Source organism: Battus philenor, unplaced genomic scaffold (genome assembly GCF_028537555.1).
Source record: "Battus philenor isolate CCGP_79_NKW_IND1 unplaced genomic scaffold, ilBatPhil1.0.hap1 SCAF_3, whole genome shotgun sequence".
In the NCBI taxonomy this organism is placed as follows: domain Eukaryota; kingdom Metazoa; phylum Arthropoda; class Insecta; order Lepidoptera; family Papilionidae; genus Battus; species Battus philenor.
The window spans coordinates 6,874,011-6,891,085 of NW_027181693.1; the positions used below are offsets into that span (position 1 = coordinate 6,874,011).

The 17,075-nt window shown below is 31.5% G+C and overlaps 1 protein-coding gene across 1 annotated transcript; it reads left to right on the forward strand.

The window, feature by feature from the left end:
* Positions 1 to 1,856: 1,856 nt before the first annotated feature.
* On the forward strand, positions 1,857 to 15,863 carry Nhe3 (Na[+]/H[+] hydrogen exchanger 3). The gene is made up of 16 exons (XM_068770528.1): positions 1,857 to 2,188; positions 2,258 to 2,413; positions 2,591 to 2,751; positions 3,726 to 3,941; positions 4,023 to 4,096; positions 4,716 to 4,857; positions 5,396 to 5,501; positions 6,342 to 6,544; positions 7,226 to 7,337; positions 7,959 to 8,118; positions 8,680 to 8,731; positions 11,027 to 11,056; positions 12,066 to 12,140; positions 12,874 to 13,062; positions 14,493 to 14,576; positions 14,928 to 15,863. The coding sequence occupies exons 1-16, from the start codon at positions 1,963 to 1,965 to the stop codon at positions 14,991 to 14,993; spliced, it is 2,052 nt and encodes a 683-aa protein (XP_068626629.1). The 5' UTR covers positions 1,857 to 1,962; the 3' UTR covers positions 14,994 to 15,863.
* Positions 15,864 to 17,075: the final 1,212 nt, after the last annotated feature.

Sequence of the window (17,075 nt, forward strand, 5' to 3'; positions counted from 1 at the left end):
TTTTAAAATTAAAGGTTGAGGTAAAAACCATACAGAATATTTATTGAATTGTTGATTACCCATTTAAACAAAACAAGAAAATAAAACTCCGTAAGCTGATTGTTAATGTAACTTTCGCAGAATTTTTAATTAGTGCATAAATAACCTTCGCCATTGTCAAAGCTTCCGCCCTTCACTTTACTTAACGTTGTTATCACAAAGTTGAATTAACTACTAGACAACAACAAAGAGATTAATTTCAATCTTTTTGATATCGAATGAAATTTTTTATTTAATCAATAAATATGCAATAAAATTTTAACAAATAGTGACAGTTTGTGTAAAGTTAAAGGATATACAAGCTTATTCATAAAGTTCGTGTAAGGATTTGAGACATGTTATTCCTGTCTTTGCACATTTCACAAAATCGGACTTGTTCTACGCCTATTTAATGGAATCAGGCGTTACCTCGCGGAAGTCCATCCTAAGTAAGAAAAGGACCAATATTTAGCAACTTCCGCACATGCAGTGGTAGTCGTGCAATAAAATGCACCGCCCGCCAGCCCGCTGATAAACGCATATGTGGCAAACAATGCGAATCACACAACCGCCACCGCAGAGTATTTTGACTTTTGATTGATTGACTCTGTGTTTGGCACTAATCGGTGTAACATAACTCCTGAAGATGCCCCGTGGAGGGGTGAAACACGTGTTGAGTAATTTGGCGGTGGCAGTTGTGTGATTCGCATTGTTTGCCGCATACGCATTTATCAGAGGGCTGGCGGGCGGTGCATTTTATTACACGACTACCACTGCATGTGCGGAAGTGGCTAAATATTGGTCCTTTTCTTACTTGTTCTACGCCCACTTAAAAGAATTTATTATATAATTGAGTCTTCATATAAAAATACATTAATGTACTAAAATGTACGAAAAATGGAACTTTTAAACAAAGATTCACTTTTCTACATGATACCTGTTTTATCGTGTAATTGGTAACCAACATCTTTAACTTATCTTTATGGTAAAAACTATTCACAGAGGTAACGAATTCAAAAGCTTTTACGTTTTTATTTATATCAATTATAAAACCAAAAAAAATTGACAATGTAAGTATATAAATACGAAAACTGTTTTAATAACATTCTTTAAAGTGATACGTTACTTAACAGGACAAAAAATGAAATTACATATAATAGGTAAAAACAAATTAAATACAAATACGGTCAAATCGTGAAATGCGATTTCTTGACAGAGCAAGCGATGATCAAGCGATAGGTTTTGAAAATGGAATAGATTCCATCTAGAGCACTCTTGATATAATAATATGATACTAAATTAATAATAAATGTGTCTTAAACTACATAAATATCTTACATTAACTTAAATTCATATGTTAAAAGATGTAACGCAATGTTTCCCTTTATAATCTGTGAATACTTTCATAAAAAAATTAATATTCTTAAAATACTAAAGGAAGTAAATTCTAAATTTAAACTAAGTCCAATTTTTTTTTAAAATAATTTAATGCACCCTGGCAACATTGTATTAAATAGTGCGAAAATGGGGAATTTGTCCTAAATAATTTTATTCACATGTGTTACTTAAACTTAAAGTTTATCTCTAATTTTATTTGAAATAAACTTACCTGTGACCAAAATCTTATTACACCTGCAATTACATTTGTTCAACGAACTTTTATTTTGAAATTTATTTGTTTTGACATTGGCAAAAAGCTTATATCTCTTGGCTACATTTTTGATGGTCGTTGTTTATTTGTCAAAATTGTCACAAGGTAATATTTCGGATCAGTTGATTCCAGTTTTTTCTATAAACGAATTGAATAAAAATACGTTAAAGAAGATTTATGATATTATATTGCCATTAGTGTTTATCGTTTTAGTTACGCGTTTTTTAAAATAAAAACCCGTTATATTATTATTTATGTAATGTGATATATTTTTTAATTATTGTGTAAGCAAAATGAATTTACTTTTTGGCATTTGTCTTTACATCTGCTTTATAGCAGAATGCTTTGGATCTGGAGAGGACATAGCCCTTGATGCAAAAGCTACTCTTTTACATCGAATAGACAGCTTAAATCTTCTTATTTATACTTGTCTACTTACCTTGACTGTTCTTACTATTTGGGTATTTAAACACCGCCGTGTGAGTTGGCTCCACGAAACTGGATTGGCTGTTATATATGGTAAGATTAATGCTTATAAGAATGTAAGTACTTATCTACAATTATTAACTCTCGTCTTTATTATTAAAGGTCTGATAGTAGGAGCAATCATACGCTATGGTGCCAGTACAAATCAAGTCACATATATTGACGCATTGCCAGCACCAGAAACAGCTTACAATTTGTCTGTACCTCCAGATGTTGTACGCTTTCATTTTCCTAATAAAATGCAAATATCTGCAGAAGGTTTGTAAATCATTTATGTTATCATCTTTTCTTGGGATATGTGTTATTCAAATCTATAATTCTCTTAAAAATTATTTAAAGATGTTTATTATAAATTAGGGATGGTAATATTCATTGTCTTTTATGTTTATCTTAACTCAATAATCACATTTCAAGTAATGCCACATTATATTACAGGAATACCGGTACCTAATAAGACATATGCCTATAGCTTTAGAGGTGAGATAGTAAATATGGAGCAAAATGAAATAGATCTGAAAGCAACTTTTGATCCTGAAATATTTTTTAACATTATTTTACCTCCTATTATTTTTCATGCTGGATACTGTTTGAAAAGAGTAAGTGTTCTTTTGCCACAGGATTACATTGTTTTCATTAAGATGTCTTTTAATAGATGATTTTTAAAATTGGACACTCATTTAGCATGTACATGCAAAAATAGTTGTTAGTATTTTACATAGTATATTTAATCTTATCTACATTTCTTATAACTAATTAAATTAGTGTATAACACACTAGATAACTTCATTTCAGCCATAGGATGTCCACTGCTGGACATAGACCTCCCCATGAAACAGGTATATCATCCTATAATATATAAATATATAATAATTAATGTATAAATTATGTTAATAAAGGCCCAGAAAGATAAAAATGTTTTGTTGTTATTTTAAGATAACAAAATACCAGTACATTACTCATCAATAATATTTACAACACTTCATTTTATAATTTTCTTTTATTAAAGAATCTACAAAAATAATATGAAAGATATTTATTTGTATTCTTAGTTATTACCAAGAAATGATTTCATAATTATATAATAATATAAAATCAAAAATTTATTTTTAAATAGTGTCAACCTTCCAATTATTGAAAAGTATCCAAACCAAAGAGAATTCATTGATTATAAAATCATTGTTATCATGATTTTAGTTTCTAGACATATGTAAATAGACTATCTCAATAAAGTCCAAATTAAACAGTGTTTTTAAACAAAAACACTTGTTATTTATGGAAAATATAAGTAAATCTATATGGACATCAACTTACCAATAAAATTTAGCAATGCAATACTCTTTTCTGGATTTAAAAACACTAAATAAAAGTACAACTATCTATTTATAACACATTCAACTTTCCTTTCATGATCACCGAATGAATAAAAGCAATGAATAAGTATGTTTGAGATTAAAAATAATGATAATAATTGTTACAAACTCTAAACTTTATGAATGACCTATTCTATTTTTATATCTTTTTAGATGTGACATATAATTTTTGCAGGCAATTTTTTTTGCTATGTTTACAGAAATATTTTTTTCGAAATCTGGGTGCAATTCTGACATTTGCCATGGTAGGCACAGCATTATCCGCTCTAGTCATAGGCTCTCTGATGTATGGATGTGTGCAACTTATGCCAGCCTCTTTGGCAGCAAGTTTTACATTCTTGGATACTTTGTACTTTGGTGCATTGATCTCGCCAACGGATCCACTAACTGTGCTTGCTATTTTTTCACAGCTTAAGGTAAAATTTCATATTTCTGCACAATGATTAACAATATGGAGTAACAACAGCAAATTGAACTAAAACAATTATTTTTTTTAGGTTGATGTTAATTTGTATGCTATGATATTTGGAGAAAGTGTTCTCAATGACGCAGTTGCTTTAGTTCTAAGCGGGTAATAAATATTTTATTATTATATTTATCCATTATGGTTAAAAACTTCAACTTTTTGTACATGCATAACTTTGAGTACAACATGAAACTTATTGTCTGCCAAGAAATCAGAAAAGCAAGCGTCACCCACTAATGTCATCTATGTGTGGCCTACACAGTGCTTCATAAGTTCTACCCTTTTTCTGAATTAAATCTTGTGTACCAAGTAATATATGTACATATATGACATAAAATGTCTGCTACTGGGTATGGGCTCCCACATAGATTTCAAGGACCTGTTTGAATAGGCTTGCATCCGAAAAATATTAGAAAGCTGATGAATCCAATTTACAAAAACTTTTTGAAACCTTACAAAAACATAGCATCGCCTCTTATCATTAATCATTATTTTAACTATGGAACATCTACTGCTCAACATAGATCTCACTGACTGTAGTTGGATATGTAGCCTGTCCACTGCTGCTTGAACTTGCCAATCTACTGGACTATGTTACATCAGTTACTTTTGTTATGTATAATATTTATGATGAAATAAAAACTCTTTAAAATCATTAAAATAAAGAATACCTCAAGCTAATCTTAAATTAATTAAATTTAATTTTTCCTATTTAATCCTACAGAGCCATTCAGAACTATGAGAAAAGGTATTCAAACGATGGTGGATTTGAGATCACAGCCTTCCTCGGAGCTATAGGAGATTTCATTGGAATATTCAGCCTCTCACTTCTCGTTGGAGCATTTATGGGCTGTTTAACGGCTTTGATATCCTTTTAAAAACAAATTGAATGCTATCTTATTTAAATGAAATAATCAAGTTCTTTTTTATATATATGGAATGTTTACCTAAGTTGTGTTTTATCTATAATATTCATAGATCTTTCTAAAAACAAATGTTAATTTTGAACATATGCCGGTGATCGGTTATAGGTGCAAAAACTTTAAATGTATAGCTCATTTGCCTGCTAAAAGTTTTAAAGATTTTATGACTATTTACAATCATCCTTTATAAAGTGTTCACTATGAAATATGTTACATTAATATATTTTTATTGGAATGCGATAGGCCAATAACTTCTGGCAATAGAAAGTGAAGGCACCGATAGTTAACAATAATTGATTTATAATATGTATTACGCTGAATTTTAAAAACGCTTGTTCTTACTATATTATCATTACGTTAGTTATTATTTATTAAACCATTGAATTTTGAATAGAGTATACCATACAATTAACAAACATATAAAGATATTAGTGTGGGTGCAATAATTTAAAAAAATGTTGTTTTCCTTGACCTTGCACACATGACTAAGTTCACGCACGTGCGCGACTGGCCTCTGCTCGAATCGGCGCTGTTCGTACTTATGTCCTACGCCGCTTTCCTTATCGCGGAAGTCTGCGAGCTTACAGGTATGTAATCTTTTTAATTGAAACTTGATAGTAATGTAACGTTACAAATAACCTTGTTATTTCACTATGAATTTACGATTTCAAACAAATATCTAAAGGCCGATAGCAACATATTGTATAGGTGCAGACGATTATATACAGACCTGGTGAAATATTAATATGTAGTGAGCAGAGCCGAGGATCTTTCGAAAACCTTCAGGTCTTAAAAGAGATCTTAGACTAGACGCTGCTCTCTCAGGAATCAGGAAATGCTATTTGGGTAGCAGCGAGAGTTCGGTCAAAAAAAATTATGCACCAGTCTCCCATAAATCATGGTCAAATTTGATAAATCCCAGATTATACTTATATTAATAAATTCATAAAAATAATTTACGGATTTTTAAAATGTATAAAAGTAAAGTACATAATATTGAAAGAATGAACTGATAATTGTGTCATTTTCTTTCGAAGTCAGACTAGACTAGTAGTATTAACTTTCATCTGTCGTTTACAGAAGGGTTATTCAAAATAACATATAAGTAAAGAATAACAGAAAAGTAAGGATATAATCATAAAAATAAGTAAAAATTTGGTGTATAAAATTCAATTACTTTTGAATGGCCGTAATTTTGAAAATGTGTGACATAGATTTTTATATAATAAATAGTTAGATCACTTAGGTTATTTATACCCAGGTGCATGTATAATTACCAAACTTGATAATTTTTTGTGTTTAGGGTAGAAAGATAGAATAGGTGTAAAAGTAGAAGTAAGAACAATATATTTACCACTTTAAAACTTTAACACCTATAACTCGTCATCCTGTATATGAGTATGCTGTATAAAACAATATTTCTGCAGGTGTCGTGGCGGTACTGTTCTGCGGTATATGTCAGGCGCACTACACGTATAACAATCTCTCAGCGGACTCTCGTAACCGCACTAAGCAGTTATTCGAACTGCTCAACTTCCTTGCTGAGAACTTCATCTTCACCTACATCGGAGTTTCAATGTTCACCTTCCCGAAACATCATTTTGATCCATGGTTTATCATCGCTGGATTCGTATCCTTTTCTTTTATTATTTACAATGTTTAACGTTTAATTTAACTCTAAGAATGATTTTTATTGTACATAAATCCGTACGTGAGACCAATTTTAGAACAAGGTTTTTAATTATGGAATTCTGTTGTAAAATAGGACTTTGAGATTGTGGAAAACGTTCACGCAGCTCAACATATCGGATAAAAACCTCTGATATCAGGTCCAAAACAGCCCTCACTAACGTTTTTTCAGTAATAGACCAGTAGAAATATTGAAAAAGTTACCTATAGATGTATTTTTTGTAATGTTTAAGAACAGACTCGTAAGATAATTAGCTAATTAAAAAAAAGAATTCATTTAACGGAGTTGCAGGAAACAGGCGCTTATCAATCCTCTTTGTGACTGTGACTCGCTCGATTGTATAATGTGTAATATCATTTCCGTAAGATCCTTTAGCGATGAGAAGAATGCCACAAAGCCCAATTTTTTTGAAACTGGAATCGTATCGAGTTCCCCTGTGTTGCTGTACTTCTACTTAAAACTAAGAGTTCCCGAATATTCAAGAAAATAAAACATTGGGAAATCGATAAACAAAAAACATTCTTTTTAAATATAATCGATTTTTAGGGTGTGCTTATCATATAACAGTTGCTATTAATTTCATTTTACTTTTACATAGAACACCTTAATCAAGTGAAACAGATTACATCAACCCTAGGCCGAGCAATAAATATTTATCCACTATCGTTCCTGCTGAATCTTGGCCGAAAACCACCTATACCGATGAACTTTCAACACATGTTGTTCTTTTCTGGTAAATATATATTTGCTATGAAGTACACCCAACTATTTTTTTACACGGATGATACGTTTTTTAGAAAAAACGTAGAAAAAAAATCGTGTAATAAATACATGTGTCATATGATTAAATTTGGGGAAATTTTCCACATATTTAAAAATCATGCAATATAAAAAGTCAAATGTTTTCCCGAAAACTCGCGCAAAAGAAGTAATGATGATATTCACATTACTATACAGTCGGATCCAATCTATGAGTAAAAAATTAAAAAACATACTAATTTAAATTAGGAATAAAATCAATCTTGTAATTATTCATAGATACTTGAAACTAGCTAACACGTTAACAACGGTCTGGACCAAAAATACTATTACCAGTAGATACGTCAGATGTCTAGTTACGCTACTGTTGGGTTTGAAGAACTTTGCATTCCACCAATTGTCTTTTGGTCCTATATAGATAAATTTTTGTAAGCGCTGCCAAAATTACAATAAAAAAATTACACGGATTCGTGATAGAATAAAAAATTCGTTTAAAAAAAGTTGGATGTTTGTGCTTATGTGCTTCGCATAAATATAAAAGATAATGGTTCATGTTCAATGAGATAATAATATATAATTATATGTCTGGTGGCAGGTCTGCGTGGGGCAATGTCATTCGCTTTGGCAATACGTAACACGGTGTCGGAAGCTAGGCAGGCCATGTTGACGACAACTTCCCTGATCGTTATCGCAACTGTTGTACTGCAAGGTGGAGCAGCCACTCACGCACTCGCATATTTGCGAATACCTACCGGGTAAAATAATCAATCTATATGTTGTACACACTCAAACGTGTTTTTGATCGGCGAATAGTGACCTCATAAAAATTCGCATCATAATTCAAAAGTATTTTTAATCGTTGAATTGCTTAAGCGGTCCCTATAAGGAATAGCTGAAAAAAATTCAAAACCTCACGAAATAACTAGGAAATGCTAAACCGTATAAGAATAATGGATCCTTCGTAGTCTGACAATTCGCGAAGTTTTTTGTGTTAAACCAGTCCAAAATAGCTTTATCACTAGAAAATACTACATCGAGTTGATTCTTATTCAGTATCCCTGAAGTCGGTGATCAATCTTTACGACGACTGTTGTTTTACTAGACGTTTGTAAGTTTCAGTAGATATACAAGATACTAGATACTATATTTTTTTATTTGATAACTTAGTCAATTACGATATGTTATTATTTGGTACAATCTTTTATATACCACAAAAAAAATCACACTAACAAAGACCGCACAAAAACAGTTTGATTGTACACGTAAATTAAAATGGATATATAATACATAGTAATTAATATTTGTGTGTTCTTTAGGCAAGGACAAAACGAAGAGAGCGAAGCCTTGCCGTATCGGGATGTAAGAAGTGTAAGTATTTTTGATAAATCGCTATACTTGTTTCCATCTAAACTTTCATTCTAATAATTTATAATTACTTTAGAATACTTCTCCGCTAGTCACCATTGATGCAATTCGTTAAATATTCTGTATTACGAACTTTAACGGAACGAATGGAACACATTAACGGTTTGAAAGTGGAAAAAATTAAATAGTCTTTTTAGTACGCAGTGATTTGAAAATTATTTATAAATAGAGACTTTGAACTTTTAGTACGAATATTTAAAATGTCTATTATTCTCCGTTCTATTTTATATTAAATATATATGCCTTTTTAGTTACTTTTATAATGAATATTTTTAAGTGGATTGTTATTGGTCTAATTACCCTACTATTTTATATTTCTATTTCTTATATCATATTTCAGTGGGACACTAATAGTGATGTAAGTTAAACTATTCATTCTTAAATTATGATTGCACAAATATATTGAATTATTTATTTTTAATATAAACCAGCAATAAAACGTATAGTTGAATTTACATTGGTTTACATTCTCTCATAATGACATTCTCTCGTAATATAGGTGACATTTACAAGAAACATACTTTTTAATCACCAATAGTTGTAAACAGTGCAACATTTTTAAGTAATTGTAACAAGTAGTTCATACACAAGACGAATAATAATAGATCAGTTATACTAAACCTTCATACCACTTAACCAAGCATAAAGACAGCTGTATGCATTTTAACCAACTATATATATATATATGTAAGCACAAGCTTAAAAGTTACAAGTTAAGGCTACATTAGTAAGGGCTGGCCGTCACTTGTACAATAATTGCACTCACAGTTTAATATTGTAAATTATACACAGATTAAGATAAACTCAGTCGTCTTGTAATACGAAAACACTTATTATTTTTCTATTTTCAAGAATTAAAACTCAAAGAGGTCAAAACTGTCTAAAACGTTTTAATATTCAATTGATTTATTATTAAAAACTTTAGTCATAAATGCAAAATTCAATAGTTAGTTATTTTAAAATTATTAGAAAGTCAGTGTAGTCAGTCCTAGAGTAAGCTATCATCGGATCTGAATGTTGATCTGCTGAAAAGAACCGGCCAATTGCAGAATTTCAAAACTCATGTGTTCATTTTAAATTAAATTTAACACATGTACATTAAATTATATTAATAATATTTAATTACATTAAAATCAACTAAATACTCTTGAGCAGTTTTAGCCCAGCCGTAGAGGACTGAGTCTCGTGATCGTAGGGTTCGATTACCGAGATATACACTTGCATAATTCAGACTTTGTGCATTAATTATGTAGGATTTTCACTGCCCACAAATAATTTTCCAGAGGATGGGCAGCAGCGTCCTCTGTGTACCATAATTCCACACTGCGATCATTAACCCGCCTGCCAAGCGAGTCGATTATGGTACATCCCCCCATGGATATCTTTGGGAAAGGCCCTACGCTTTGCAGCGGGCGTCTATGAGCTGAAACCACGACGAAATATTCTTGAATGCTGTTAGGAGATTGTTTTAATAATACATTTTTATTTTAAGTTTAAAATTAATAAAAGGAAATTCTAAGATATCTTGTGCAGCTTTTTATATGCATATACTTTCAGTCTCATGAAGGATTTACTAATTCTCTTATGAAACCAAAAATAACTCATTTAAATTTACTGCTCCACTGGTGTAGACAGCACACTGTGACCATTCAGTGCTAACACTCTCTGTATTCGCTTCTTTGTTTCTTCTTTTGCTTTTCCTTAAATTTTAAAACATAACACGAATTCAACAATATAGTATTTTAGAGGCTTACTTGCCGTAGAGCTTTATAAAACTACGCACAAAATAATACATAGCACCACAAGTTAAATAGTATATAGCCAGTATGTAAATCCATTATTTGTGCTGTATAAGAACATCTTTATATAAATAGCAGGTACTCGGTTTATTAAAATAAATACAACTCATAGAGATTCTTAACTTTATTGAGAAAAATATGAAACATGCAAAAAACAGCTTGTTGATTTTATTAAAAAAACTTTAGTACATGGAATGCTTTTGAGTTTTTGGCTTCAATTATTTTCATTTCAATTTAAAAAATTCATACGTATATAAAAATCTTATTCGAAGGTTTTTATATAACATTTTTTTAAGTAGCCGATATTTCTGAAAGGCCATTTTAAATAGTTCATAGTAGAATAAATTAAACATTAAAATGTCTTCCTTGTGCTCTAAATACACATGTTGTTTCGTATGTTTGGGTCATGCATGTTATTAATAAGACGTTATTGTGGCAGTTGTACCAGGCCACGGACACTGGCGGACCGGTACGTACTTGTCCATTCACCACTACGCTTAGGGCTTTATCGTTAAACATCAACATGCTTCCGCCTTCCGCCGCAATACCTGGAACCTGTCTAAAAATGTCCTCATTGCTGATGCTGCATTTTAAGATTGGTTCTGTAAAAACGTACATGTGCCATTTATTTTGCACATCTATAATTACTTTTACATATAAATTTGTCGTAACTAAATAATGCTTTTAATGTTTACGAAAGCTTCACAAATATTACTCATTGCATCATTACTCATGGTCACAATAATTACACTATTTTCCTTCCTCGTGTCTTACCCAACCTGGCCGATTAACGTTTGTATCTAGTAATATACGCGCGATATTAAATTAAATATGCAAACACACGTCATATATATCATACATTGAAAGACCTCTATGTTAATTTACAGATATATTTGTTAGGAATTTATTCTTCATACTTCGGTACGATAATCTAATTAGTGTTAATAAAAATTTTGTAAGTCTGTCTACGTGTGAATTATAATTTATAACATATAACATAAATTTTAATAGAAAGTACACTTTCATTGTAACCCAAATAAACCGTATAATTAATAGACATATTTAATTTACTTGCAGTTTATATTTTAACACCTACTTGTTATTTGATTAAATGTAAAATTTCTTGTCTAGCCGGCTGACTTAGGTTTCGGCCTTCAAAATTTGGAAACTACGCAATCAGCCAGTTGCGACAGGGTCACAGTAAGACTAATGAAAAATGCATGCATTTCAATTAAATTAACAACATATATACTGTCCCATTAACACTTTAAATACTACAAACATTACCAAAAAAATTCTTTGTTTTTCTTTTATCACAAGCCTTTAATCCGATACAATAGGACACATAAATCTATGGAATTGAGTTTTAAGAATTATTTAAAAATATTAAATGGTCCATATTAAGTCTATGTGTTCTGTTCTATTGCCTTTTAATTTTTGCATGTTGTTTTACTGTTTTGAATTGTTTAAATATCTAGAATGGCAGCATGGTAGTTAAATGGGGCAAAGGAGACAATGGAGTGATAATGCCTTGGCAACTAAATACACTCGCAGTATGTAAATTATTCTTTCTCTTTGAATCATATTCGCGTTAGGTAAACCACACATTACTGCGTGGGTAAACGATTTATAATCAACAACTTATTTTACTCTCTGTTTTATGTTTTATTTATATTAACACATAAATAAAAGCAGAAAGATAGCTTTAATGGTTTTTACTTTTTAGATACAAATAGCTCGTTGATAAAAAAAGATACTAACATTTTAATGTAATTTGTATGTAAATATGCATGTACATAATAAATAATAATTAAAATCCATTCCATTCTTTATAAGAAATTACTAGAACACATGAGTACAACTTAAAAATAAAGGTTTAATATTTCCATAAAGCGAACTAAAATCTAAGTATATTGCAACGTATTTTGTTAACAAGACAGTTGCTGATTGTAAATCGTAATTTTCATTCGAAAAAACCAATGTCATTATGTAAATACAAAAAATGTAATAACCTTCACAATCCTTTTTTAAAAATATTTTACTATGCGAGTAAATTTTAAAATTACATATTTTGTTTTTTTTTTATCTAAAAATGTAAAAAAACTTTTTTTTCACATTTAACAGCACATTCTCAGTTCTATTAATATAGGCTTATAAATAATTTCTTTTCCCTCGAATATTATTTATAAAACAGGTTTTACCGAGGTAACCTTTACCTTTATACAAGCCGGCATGTGAGAACAGCCATCAGAATTTTTGAACGAATATAAAAAAAATGTTCTGCAGGAAACGCCACGTGGCAGTGGCGATGGAGGTGGTGAAAAGGCTCGATTGGCGCGTCTTTGGGGTGCAGTGGACTCCAAATTGCTGAAACCTCTATTGACGCATGCGCGCCCACCTCTCACGGAGACGTTGCCAGGCTTCCTTAGACCGTTGGCTCGCGTCCTTACCACCACGAGACAATACACCCAAGGAGTAAGTTAATTTTATTACATTAATTAGAGGCAAGTGATACAATGACGTAATTATTGACTAATCAATATTAATGATACAGTTCATTGGCCTTAGACTTTTTGTTCATTGCTATTGTCAGCAAAAAAAAAACAACTGTCGCGCATATACATATAAAAGAAATTTTAACGTAAAATTAACATTTAATAGTATCAACAATATTGAACACATTTTAATTCCATTGTTAATTTTTCTTGGGCTTGTCAAATGGCTTCTGTTTCCGATCGTGTAAGCAAGCCGTAAGGTCCGTGAGCACTTCCGTTCAACGTAATCTTCGTTATATATTATGATAAGAGTGGATTTTGTATTACTTTATACCTATAAATGTATTTGATCAAATTTAACGTATGTTTATAACTATATTATCTATATATAATTATATATGTAGTTTTAAGTTCCTAACATTAACAGAGAATAAATTCCACGGGGCATTAAGTCCACCTGTCACATGTTATTGTGCAGACTTTTAATTTGAACAAAATAAATAAGTTAAAAAAACTGCTATTTAAAGCAGCAAAATAAAAGTAAAATTGCCTGTTATATCGGAGATATATGAAAATCATATGCCTATATGAAAATCATGTACTAATTCAATTGAAATATAATAAAATTCATTTATCGCGTGTCTTGATGTTTGTGTTCAGTAAGTTATTTATTAGGGTACTAAATAATAACATTAGATGCGAGATTTAGTGTAGTTATTGGAGACGGTTTTGACATAGCGGGTATTGAATTTCCTTGCAAAGAGTTACCTAAATTGCGAAGAAAGTGGTAATCTGTTGGTAACAGTCGGTAAGATCTGGAGAGTATGGTGAGTGGCGCTGACTTGCCAGATCATTTAATTTAGCAACCATCTGTTGCGCAGGGCCAAACGTTACACAAACTCAGCTTAGCCGATTGAATCTTTCATGTGCTGTTTAAATAAGATTTCATTCATTATTATTTACGTATTTCAGTTGAAGTTCGTTCACTATTGAACATAGATCTCCTTCAAAGGTTTCCTAAAAACGGCGCGTATCCAGCGTCTTTCGTCGATTGTTTCCACCAAAAACGTCACGTGGACAGACGACATTATGGATGGCCTTCTTACGCTGCGTTTGCAAATCTGTGGTCACCGCTCAGCAACTTTAAGGGCGCAACTGCGCCACTTGCTGTGCGCACTAAGTAGTCTGCCCGCTGCCACTTCAACTTACCTATTCTTTGGCTACAGCGGTTACATACGTCCGTCTACGGATCTCCTCGTTCCTGGTTCGATATCGTAGAGAAATGCTGATCATAGCTCTCGTTCTCTCGTTGACTGTGAGTTTGCCAACGAGGCCCGAAGTCAGACATCATATTTCAGCGTATGTGTGTGAATATAAATGTTACTATTGTAGTAAATATTTGCTTTACAGGAAAACAATCTTCAAAGGACCGATTCCGACTCCGATCTGTGTATCGATGAACCGCAGCCAGTGCCGACTAGTATCGATCCGCAGGTACATTACTCACCATTGCTGTCGTAATTGTCTTACAATTTTCACTTTAATTATGATTTTGTTATACGTTATCTAATTTCTACGTTTCTTTTCACCAAGTTTTTTTCTTCTCCCTTTTTACTTCCGCTGAATTAGCACCAGTTTGCTTATGTTATAAAGTTAACTAAATTTTAAATTCATTCAAATATGCATTTCTTCTCTTTTGGTTGCAGCTATCTTATAATATTCGGAATGGATTTGGAAATGTCTAAGCTTTGTAGCGATATAATCCGCGGCTGTGATTAAAGGTCTAGATATAAATAAATGTAATAGTATTTTAATAGGAAAATTATTTTAAATTATTGCACGCAGCAATTATGGCCTGGACTTGTGGACACACGGATCTCGGTAGAAGGTATCACTGGAAGCAACATTTAGACGTGTTACAATATTGTTTCCAAACTACTACTTAATCTCTACCCTTGTGTGTCACAGACACGTCACGCTAATAAGGCTATGTGGTGTGGTGCGGATTATTTTCTACTTAAGATAACTTATAAAATCTGATCACTTTCAATCACCTTTATATATTCTATATGCAAAAGTTAATAAACCTGAATTAGATAATAAGAATTGAGACGTATGGATAATCTAGAAGTACCAAATTCATACAGGTTTTTGAGTAACATATAGTTTGTAAAGTTGATTGATCACATTTTTATATATATACTTTGCGTGCTCTCACTGGTAATCGCTGCCAGGATTTAAATGAAAGCACTTCTTAGGCTCATGTTATCTCGCTGTAGCACTGTTTTGATTCTGTGTATTAAGCCATAAACATTGGTCGCCAACGTTATTTTGTTAATTGTGATATGTATGTGTATGAAATACATTTGATAAGTCCTATGAGCGACAAAACATATTTTTCCATTCATGAAGCACTGTTCTTTGTTCATACATGTGACAACATATATATATTTTCATTTATTCTAGTCGAAGCCAGTTTATTCGATAAAAAAAGTTATTATTTTAATTTTAAATTTCATGAAACTGTCCATAAAATGGGAAATTGTGAAATAATTAGTTACTGATTATGGGTTGTAACGTATTTATAATGTTAAAATATTTTAAAGCTTATTTCCAATGTAAATACATCTTAATATATAGCTGTTTCGTATATAGTAAAATTTTGTCATAATCATCCCTTTATAATGTTAAACTTTGTATTTTAGAATAATATTAAGCATTAAACACGCTGTATGGTTTTTAATAAGCTTCAGTGTTTGCCAAATAAATTGATTAGTATCATCATGCTGAACGTCATCAGGTTTAATGAGTTTGAAAAATATTTATCCAAATTTTAATTAGAAGCTAAACCTGTATGTGTAATAAAAATTAAATTATAAACTTTGATGTCTTTTACTAACCCCTTAACTCCACACTACGACATTATTCGTATAAGCAATCTGCTTAAATACTTCTAAAAAAGTTCCTTCCTTAAAGTTCCTTAGAAGCCAATGTAAATCTAGTTAACCTAACTTTTTTATATGGTAAGTTAGGAAGAAAGAAAAAAATCAATATCAATTTTGCAACTATTTATCATTAAAAATGCTATCATTAAAAATACTGAAAATCGAAATGTTGTATTTAAATTGAAGCACTACAATAAATAAAATCGGGTATTCCACAAAAAATAAAAATGCCATGAAGTAGACCAAGTCAATAATAAATAATCTATGGGCATAAACCAACGGACCCTTAAAGATTCTCCAATTGTATTTCATTCCTGTTTAGATAACTTTCTGCGAGCACTGTCAAAATAGGAATTTAAAAAGTATGGTTTCGTAGAACAAAATTCTTGTAAAAAAGAGAAAAAAGATTCTTATTGGCGTATAGCGTTATTTCAAAAGCGTGTAAAAAAAAAAGTTGAATATATTTAAAAAGAGTTGTTTAGTTTAAGACTCAGTTCAAGATACATTTCACAATAAGAGATCGTAATCTTAATATAAGAATACGTATTTTTTTGACCGAAACTAGATAGATCATAGGCCGGAACTAGATAGTAAATCCTAGGCCGAAACTAGATAGTAGATCCTAGGCCGAAACTAGATAGTAGATCCTAGGCCGAAACTATATAGTAGATCCTAGGCCGAAACTAGATAGTAGATCCTAGGCCGAAACTAGATAGTAGATCCTAGGCCGAAACTAGATAGTAGATCCTAGGCCGAAACTAGATAGTAGATCCTAGGCCGAAACTAGATAGTAGATCCTAGGCCGAAACTAGATAGTAGATCCTAGGCCGAAACTAGATAGTAGATCCTAGGCCGAAACTAGATAGTAGATCCTAGGCCGAAACTAGATAGTAGATCCTAGGCCGAAACTAGATAGTAGATCCTAGGCCGAAACTAGATAGTAGATCCTAGGCCGAAACTAGATAGTAGATCCTAGGCCGAAACTAGATAGTAGATCCTAGGCCGAAACTAGATAGTAGATCCTAGGCCGAAACTAGATAGTAGATCC